At 40.2% G+C, this 9779-nt stretch overlaps 1 protein-coding gene across 1 annotated transcript; it reads left to right on the plus strand.

The window, feature by feature from the left end:
* Positions 1–1286: 1286 nt before the first annotated feature.
* On the plus strand, positions 1287–2225 carry LOC113906028 (olfactory receptor 9G4). Its single transcript, XM_027564050.1, has one exon. It carries the CDS (start codon positions 1287–1289, stop codon positions 2223–2225), a length of 939 nt encoding a protein of 312 aa, XP_027419851.1.
* Positions 2226–9779: the final 7554 nt, after the last annotated feature.

Raw genomic sequence — 9779 nt, forward strand, 5'->3', positions numbered from 1 at the left:
CAGTCAAGTCACATCCTCTCTGAACCCTCAGCTACATTGGAAAGGTTAGGATAACAAGTCATTGAAAGATTAATTTACTTCACTAAGTAACAAGTGGAACCAATATACCTTGAGGTAGAACATTTGGGTTTGCATTCTAGGTATAGAACTGCCTCTGGTTTGCCTCAGAGATGAGTATTTTCACATTAAAGTAAACCCCGGTTCTCTCTGTTTTACTTTCTCTCACTGCCTAATGGGGGCTTCGCAGGTGGAGCTAGTGGTTAAGAATCTGCCTGTCAATGCAGGAGATGTAAGAGATGCAAGTTCAATCTCCGAGAGCTCTGGAAGTTCAAGATATAAACCTGGAAGGAGTCATAATTTTTCAATAGAGCTTTGACACCAAAAAGTTGGTTCTTCGTAATATTCAACATTACTGAATCCAAATATGCTTCAACTATGTATATAAATCTCCCATGAACTAGAGAAAAGTGCAGAATACTTTTCTCACTTTGAAGGCAAAGAAATTCAAGTTGTCAGAGAATTATAGGATTGCCTTAGCTGGAAGAGGAAGAGAAAAATATATTTACTTATAAGAGAGGTCAACGGCTTAACAGTTGAGAACATGAGGTTTTGGTACAGAAAATTCTAGGTTCAACTACTATCTCTGCTGTTGATCAGTTCTAGGTCCTTGGAAACATCTCTTAAACTACATCAAGATTATAATAATATCTTTAAAAACTGTGGAAAGTATTAAGTGGGTTAAGTATAGGATTTAGGGCTCTGTCCAAACAAAGTGAAATGTGTGTGTGTATGTGTGTGTGTGTGTGTGTGTGTGTGTATTTATATGTGTGCTAATAGTGACAGGAGCAGTACAGTGTATTGATATTTGTTGAACTATCAGCATCATGCTAGACACATAGATTCTTAATAATACATGCAGAATACTCAAAATTTTGACCACTCATCATGTACCAGATGTTTGGCTGACATTTTCCTTTGTATCTGCTTAACTCAATCAGCCAACCTGTCAGTGTCCTCATTTTGTTCATTCATTTGATGAGACTCAGATACTCACCCTGCATCAAGCAAATAGCAAGTGAAAGCCTTAATTCTAAAATCAGCTATTTTCCCCAATTCTAGTGGTCTTCCCAAGTGACAGACTGAAGATGCGGTATTTTACCGACATTGTAAGGGATTAATATGCCTCCTAGCAGTTGTTGAGTTTATTGATACCTTTACTTCTTTATTCCAAAAGAAAAATCAGCAATTTTTTTCTCATTATCTTATCAATCTTTCTCCTAGTGGACATGGATGTTGGAAATCGCACCATCCTGACTGAATTCATCTTACTGGGTCTCTCAACAGACCCCCAATGGCAACTAATACTATTTGGAGTATTTCTGACTGTCTATTTGGTAACCTTGTCAGGGAACATGACCCTGGTTATCTTAATTCATATTGATTCCCACCTGCACACACCTATGTATTTTTTCATTGGCAATCTGTCTTTCTTGGATTTCTGGTACACCTCGGTGTACACTCCCAGAATCCTGGCTACTTGTATCTCAGAAGACAAGCGCTTTTCCTTGGCTGAATGTGGAGCCCAGCTATTCTTTTCTTGTGTTGTAGCCTACACTGAGTGCTATCTCCTAGCAGCCATGGCATATGACCGCCACATGGCAATCTGTAACCCGCTACTTTATTCAAGTTCTATGTCTCATTCTGTCTGTTCCAGACTTGTTGCTGGCTCCTATATAGGAGGCTTCTCGAATGCCATAGCCCATACTGCCAACACTTTTCGCCTGAGTTTCTGTGGCAAAAATATCATTGACCACTTTTTCTGTGATGCACCACCACTGGTGAAGATGTCATGTACAGACACCAAGGTCTATGAGCAGGTCCTCCTGGGTCTTGTGGGTTTCACGGTCCTCTCGAGCATTCTTGTCATCATCATTTCCTATTTCCACATCCTTCTCGCTATTCTGCGGATCCGCACGGCTTCAGGAAGGCACAAAGCTTTCTCCACCTGTGCCTCACACCTGGTCTCGGTCATGCTCTTCTATGGATCCTTGCTTTTCATGTACTCAAGGCCGAGCTCCACCTACTCCCTGGAGAGAGACAAAGTGGCTGCCCTGTTCTACACTGTGGTAAATCCACTGCTCAACCCTCTCATCTATAGCCTGAGAAACAAAGATGTCAAAGAGGCCTTCTGGAAAGCAGCAAAGACCATAAGACCTCAGAGATGATGGTGACCTGTTTTTGCAGAATGTTCTCATTGCATTTTCTAGGCTATTGGCTTATTAACATGTTTGTAAACATTACCATATTTCAAGTAAATGCAGCATGTTGTACTTAAAAGAAGAAACACTGATTAAACCATGTTGTTTTTTATTACTTCTTTTATTGTTAACTATTTTAAACATACGATATTAGTTTGTTTGATGTTTTAAGATACTGTAGTATGCTTGATTCTGTAGTTGTGGTTTAGTTGCTTAGTCATGCTGGAGTGTTGCAACTCCATGAACTGTAGCCTGCCAGGCCCCTCTGTCCTTGGGTTTCTCCAGACAAGAATGTTAGAGTGGTTTGCCATTTCTTTCTGCAGGGGATCTTCCTGACCCAGGCATCAGACCCGCATCTCCTAAACTGCAAGTGGATTCTTTACCACTGAGCCACGATGGGAACTTACTATGCTTCTTAGCAATACTATATTTTCTGTAACATTTATCTGCCTGACTATCTTTGGAAGGTCTTAGAGACATAAAGGAATTTGATGGATTTTTGTATAAAGTTTGATTTTGAATTTTAGTGCACAAGCTTCATTCTGTGGGGAAAATATTTGGAGTGGCTGAATTTTTGGAAATTGACTCAAGATTTTATACATGTTTATTTTTAGGAAGTAACTCCACCATATTTATTCAAGAGCTCTAAATGGGTACATAGAAAATATCATTGTAAATTTTTGTCTTTGTAAAATTGATGTATTCTACATTAATTTAATATAGGGTCAAATATTTGGCAAAGTATTAAATTGATGTAGACGAAATGCTAGGTCCATGAATCAAGGCAAATTGGAAGTGGTTAAACAGGAGATGACAAAAGTGAACATTGACATTTTAAGAATCAGCGAACTAAAATGGACTGGAATGGGTGAACTTAACTCAGATGACCATTATCTACTACTGTGGGCAAGAATCCCTTAGAAGAAATGGAGTAACCATCATAGTCAACAAAAGAGCCTGAAATGCAGTACTTGGATTCAATTTCAAAAGTGACAGAATGATCTCTGTTTGTTTCCAGGGCAAACCATTCAGTATCACAGTAATCCAAGTCTATGCCCTGACCAGTAATGCTCAAGAAGCTGAAGTTGAATGGTTCTATGAAGACCTAGAATATGTTCTAGAACTAACACCCCAAAAAGATGTCCTTTTCATTGTCGGGGAATGGAATGCAAAAGTAGGAAGTCAAGAAATACCTAGAGTAACAAGCAAATTTCGCCTTGGAGTACAGAATGAAGCAGGGCAAAAGCTAATAGAGTTTTGCCAAGAGAACGCACTGATCATAGCAAACACCCTCTTTCAACAACACAAGAGAAGACTCTACACATGGACATCACCATATGATCAATACCAAAATCAGATTGATTATACTCTTTGCAGCCAAAGAGGGAGAAGCTCTATCAGTTCAGTCCAGTTCAGTCGCTCAATCGTGTCCAACTCTTTGCAACCCCATGAATCGCAGCAAGACAGGCCTCCCTGTCCATCACCAACTCCCAGAGTTCACTCAGACTCATGTCCATCGAGTCACTGATAACATCCAGTCATCTCATCCTCTGTCGTCAACCTTTCCTCCTGCCCCCAATCCCTCCCAGCATCAGAGTCTTTTCCAATGAGTTAACTCTTCACATGAGGTGGCCAAAGTACTGGAGTTTCAGCTTTAGCATCATTCCTTCTAATGAATACCCAGGACTGATCTCCTCCAGGATGGACTGGTTGGATCTCCTTGCAGTCCAAGGGACTTTCAAGAGTCTTCTCCAACACCACAGTTCAAAAGCATCAATTCTTCGGCACTCAGCCTTCTTCACAGTCCAACTCTCACATCCATACATGACCACAGGAAAAAACATAGCCTTGACTAGCCAGACCTTTGTTGGCAAAGTAATCTCTCTGCTTTTGAAAATGCTATCTAGGTTCGTCATAACTTTCCTTCCAAGGAGTAAGTGTCTTTTAATTTCATGGCTGCAGTCACCATCTGCAGTGATTTTGGAGCCCCCAAAAATAAAGTCTGCCACTGTTTCCACTGTTTCCCCATCTATTTCCCATGAAGTGATGGTACCAGATGCTATGATCTTCGTTTTCTGAATGTTGAGCTTTAAGCCAACTTTTTCACTCTCCACTTTCACTTTCATCAATAGGCTTTTTAGTTCTTCTTCACTTTCTGCCATAAGGGTGGTGTCATCTGCATATCTGAGGTTACTGATATTTCTCCCAGCAATCTTGATTCCAGCTTGTGTTTCTTACAGCCCAGCATTTCTCATGATGTACTCTGCATATAAGTTAAATAAGCAGAGTGAAAATATGCAGACTTGACATACTCCTTTTCCTATTTGAAACCAGTCTGTTGTTCCATGTCCAGTTCTAACTGTTAATTCCTGACCTGCATACAGATTTCTAAAGAGGCAGGTCAGGTGGTCTGGTATTCCCATCTGTTTCAGAATTTTCCACAGTTTATTGTGATCCACACAGTCAAAGGCTTTGGCCTAGTCAATAAAGCAGAAATAGATGTTTTTCTGGAACTCTCTTGCTTTTTTGATGATCCAGCAGATGTTGGCAATTTGATCTCTGGTTCCTCTGCCTTTTCTAAAACCAGCTTCAACATCAGGAAGTTCATGGTTCATGTATTGCTGAAGCCTGGCTTGGAGAATTTTGAGCATTACTTTACTAGCGTGTGAGATGAGTGCAATTGTTTGCTAGTTTAATTATTCTTTTGCATTGCCTTTCTTTGGGATTGAAATGAAAACTAAACTTTTCCAGTCCTGTGGCCACTGCTGAGTTTTCCAAATTTGCTGGCATATTGAGTGCAGCACTTTCACAGCATCATCTTTCAGGATTTGAAATAGCTCAACTGGAATTCCATCACCTCCACTAGCTTTGTTCATAGTGATGCTTTCTAAGGCCCACTTGACTTCACATTCCAGGATGTCTGGCTCTAGGTCAGTGATCACACCATCATGATTATCTGGGACATGAATATCTTTTTGTACAATTCTTCTGTGTATTCTTGCCACCTCTTCTTAATATCTTCTGCTTCTCTTAGGTCCATACCATTTCTGTCCTTTATCAAGCCCATCTTTGCATGAAATACTCCATTGGTATCTCTGATTTTCTTGAAGAGATCTCTAGTCTTTCCCATTCTGTTGTTTTCCTCTATTTCTTTGCATTGATCGCTGAGGAAGGCTTTCTTATCTCTCCTTGCTATTCTTTGGAACTCTGCATTCAGATGCTTATATCTTTTCATTTCTCCTTTGCTTTTCACTTCTCTTCTTTTCACAGCTGTTTGTAAGCCCTCCCCAGACAGCCATTTTGCTTTTTTACATTTCTTTTCCATGGGGATGGTCTTGATCCCTGTCTCCTGTACAATGTTACGAACCTCGTTCCATAGTTCATCAGGCACTCTATCGATCAGATCTATTTTTTTAAACATTTAATATTTTAAACATTTAAATTTTTTTTAAACATTTCAATTTATCTATTTTTAGTTGAGGGAGAGTTTCTTTCCAGCATGTGTTGGTTTCTGCCATATAGCAATATGAATCAGCCACAGGTATATATATGTGTCTCTCTCTCCTGAACCTCCCTTCCACTTCCCACCCGGTCCCACATCTCTAGGTTTGTCACAGAGCCCCAGTTTGGGCTCCCCAAGTCTTACAGCACATTCCCACTGGCTATCTGTTTTACATATGATAATGTACATGTTCCCGTGCTACTGTTTCCATTTGTCCCATGGTCTCCTTCCACGCCTTCTATCCAAAAGTCTGATCTCCATGTCTTTGTCTCCATTGCTGCCTTTGTTACATGTTGAATACTTTTCCTCTGTTCTCCCAAATCCATGCTCCATCCTTTTAATCTCATCTCTGCTCCAGGATGCTCAGCTGTACTAACTGCATCAGTGGGCTCATTTGTTCTCTGCATACTTAGTTGTGTTTAACCAGTGGTTGTGACTAGAAGGGAAGAGAGTAGGGTCAGAGTATTTTTTCCCAGCCTCCTTTCTAGCAAAATTATCATAGCTGGCTTCATCCCTGGACCTAAACCATAGATCCTGATGGATGGCCCATTTCAAAGCTTCCCCTTCAGTGCTCATAGCCTCTTTCTTTTCTTATATTGATTCCTCCAGGAACAGAGGAGGTTAACAGCTCTCAGAAGTTATTAGTTCTAGATTTATCACAGTAGTCTGGAAATTCTGCAAGCCTTAGATATCCCTTTGTATTAATACCTTTATTTAACCCTCACCAAATTAACCAGTTTGTGTGGCCTTCTGCTACCTGCCAGGTTCATAACTGATATTGGTGTTAGAGCAGTCTCAGGAGACAAACATTCAAATATAATTGAATTGTTCACATATTAGAAGATTAGACATTTAAACTTATCCTGGTGGGAAATGGCACAATGGTAACATATAGCATCTTGGAGTAGTTTACCATGCCGTTCTCCAGTGGGTCTTCCTGACCCAGGGATCAAACCCATGTCTCTTATGTCTCCTGCACTCCCAGGTGGGTTCTTTACCACTAGCGCCACGTGAGAAGCCCCTGCAGTAGTATCAGAGTTACTTAAGTGATCACCAGTGGCATCATGGAGTGAAAGATAAGTGGAAACAAAGTACCGAGGGATCGATTCCTGTAGCAGAGAAGCATGCAGATGGAGATTATGAACATCATGAGGGGAGTTGGCTTCTGCCGCAGTTTAAACCCTAGACTAACCAATTGATAAAAACAAACAGGTGGCAGCAAGCTTAAACTATATATTTGAAGAAGTCTCTCACTTCCTCTGCTTCTTGGGAAACTATATTTGAGGACTGATGCTATGACCATATTGTAGTAGTGCAGAGTTACCTCCCTAAATAAACTTGTTTGGTATTTAAGGAAAGATAAGAATATGACCAGAAAGGAGTGACGTTCTGAGGCATAGGATAGGGGCATTTGGGCAGAAAAGTAAAAATCTGAGAATTTTTCACCTCAAGTCCTTGAGTCTCATTTCAAAAACCAATAATTTCCCCCTTTATCTAGGGAATAAGAACTTTCACAGTACTGTCTCATTATTGACTGTACCTGGAGGGTTGAACACATGCAGAAACAAGTCTCCCTTACATTCAGCCCCATCATCCTCCCTTTTCTCTGTGTTTGGTGTGAAACTTCAAAACCCGCATAGCCCAGATGGTGAAATGCCAAATCTGATCTGCTAATAATTTCAGGACATCACCAATCAAGGTTGACAAGAATCTAGAGAATATATATAGGAATGGATTCTGAGAACATGAGGCCAAGGACAATGGAACTCCAACTTTAGTATGGCTAACTGTTATGACACAGGAACACTAAGCAAGGGTTTGGATTTGAAATCAGAATGTCAGACCAACCTGGCATAGTATTGAAGATGGATGACAGAAATATTGTAAATAACCTATTAGATGTGATCTACTCCACTGCTGCCTAAAGGCCACCCTCCTCACCTCTCACCTGGCTTCTCCAAGGGCTTCGAGAACATTTACTTTTCCAAGGTATTCATTGGAAGGTCTGATGCTGAAGCTGAAACTCCAATACTTTGGCCACCTCATGCAAAGAGTTGACTCATTTGAAAAGACCCCGATGCTGGGAAAGATTGAAGGCAGGAGGAGAAGGGGATGACAGAGGATGAGATGGTTGGATGGCATCACCGACTCAGTGGACATGCATTTGAGTAAACTCCGGGAGTTGGGGATGACAGGGAGGCCTGGCGTGCTGCAGTCCATGGGGTCTCAGAGTCAGACACGTCTGAACGACTGAACTGAACTGAACTGAAGAAACACATTGTTTAGGGAGTCATTAGCACCCTTGTAAAGCTCGGCAGGAGCTACCATCAGTATGCTATGGGTGATGGCAAGAGAAGCTGCTGTGGGATTGGACTCCAAAACACTAGAGTATGCCAGGTTGCAGTGCATAGCTGTCACTCTCACCCTAGAAAGAATGGCTTAAGTGGATGTTTTTCTGTCATGGTTTGTCTGAACAGTTAGCTACCAATTGCTGAGGGTCAAGACACACGTATGCACATATTTTTTTTACTTACAGAGATGTTATATATAAAAACCACCTTAGAGGTGAATGGGCTCTGTTCCTTGTCAGATGAAGGAACTAGCAACTATAGTGGAAACCTGATGTGCTCAAAGTCACATAGGTAAAGCACAACTCTGTCAAGAACCTGGTCCTCCTGACAGATTCTAGAGTACCATGATATCTGTTCACAGAAAAAGGACAAAAAGAAAGACAGAAGGGAGAAATGAAGGAAAAAAAGCTTCAATAGCTATCACACTGAAAGGGAATATTAAGCATTGTAATAATCCATTAACTCATGATGCTTCTGCAAAGACCTTCCATTAAAGAAAAAAGAAGATAATTGCATTTTTGTGGGATTTTAGAAATCACAATGAAGTAGCCTGGGAATTTTACCCTTTATTCATTTATTTTTACAGAGAGTCAGTGTTTTCTGATACTTTCTGATGAAGCTTTAAAGGGAAGGAAATAGTGTTGAGCACTCAGGGAAATAATGACACTTGGTCTCCTTTACATTTACTTTGTCCTCTTTTCTTTCTGTTTTAAAGAGCTTGTTTTCTTTTGATGTGGACTCTTTTTAAAATCTTTACTGAACTTGTTGCAATATTGCTTCTGTTTTATGTTTTGTTTTTTTGGCCATGTGGTGTGTGGGATCTTAGCTATCTCACCAGGGATTGAACCCACACCCTCTGCATTGGAAGACAAAGTCTTAACAACTGGGAAATCGGGGAAATCCCCGCAAAGTGCTTCTTGTTGAGCACATACCTCTATAAACAGATGCTGTTGCTTTCATACACATTTGGTAAAAATTCTTCAAGAAAGATAACTATGTATACTAATTAAATAATTTTCTATTAAAGAAAAAAAAATAAAAAAAAAAGAAAGATAACTTTCCCTACTAAGCTCAGTTCAGAATATATTGTTTGACAGTTCACATATGGATAAATGGTAATATAAAAATGCAGAAGTTTTAAGTATATTATAAATGTCAATATTTATATACAATATATTTATAAACACTTGCAAAACCACATTAAATCTTTTTAAAGTTCTATTTCATATATGTGAAATAAAATTCATATTTTATGATGACACAAGAAAAATTTAGAGATAAAAAAAGAGTTTTGATGTCCTCTGGTCTCCTCGCTCCTCTGTGCTGTGCATCGTGTATCAGCATTACGAATCGACCCGTCAACAGAAACACGTGCTCAATCGTAAAGACCAACCCTCTCCCAGCGTCAACAGCTCCTTAAAAGAAAACCTTGCTTCTTGATCTTGTAAGGGGCCATGGGCATATTTAGATTTGGATTGTGTAACCTGTCAATGGGCTTCCCTGATTGCTCAGTTGGTAAAGAATCTACCTGCAACGTGGGAGACCTGGGCTCAGTCCCTGGGTTCTGACGATCCCCTGGAGAAGGGAAAGAGTACCCACTCCAATATTCTGGCCTGGAGAATACCATGGACTATACAGTCCATGGGGTCACAAAGAGTTGGACACGAC

Source organism: Bos indicus x Bos taurus, chromosome 15 (assembly GCF_003369695.1).
Source record: "Bos indicus x Bos taurus breed Angus x Brahman F1 hybrid chromosome 15, Bos_hybrid_MaternalHap_v2.0, whole genome shotgun sequence".
NCBI lineage: Eukaryota > Metazoa > Chordata > Mammalia > Artiodactyla > Bovidae > Bos > Bos indicus x Bos taurus.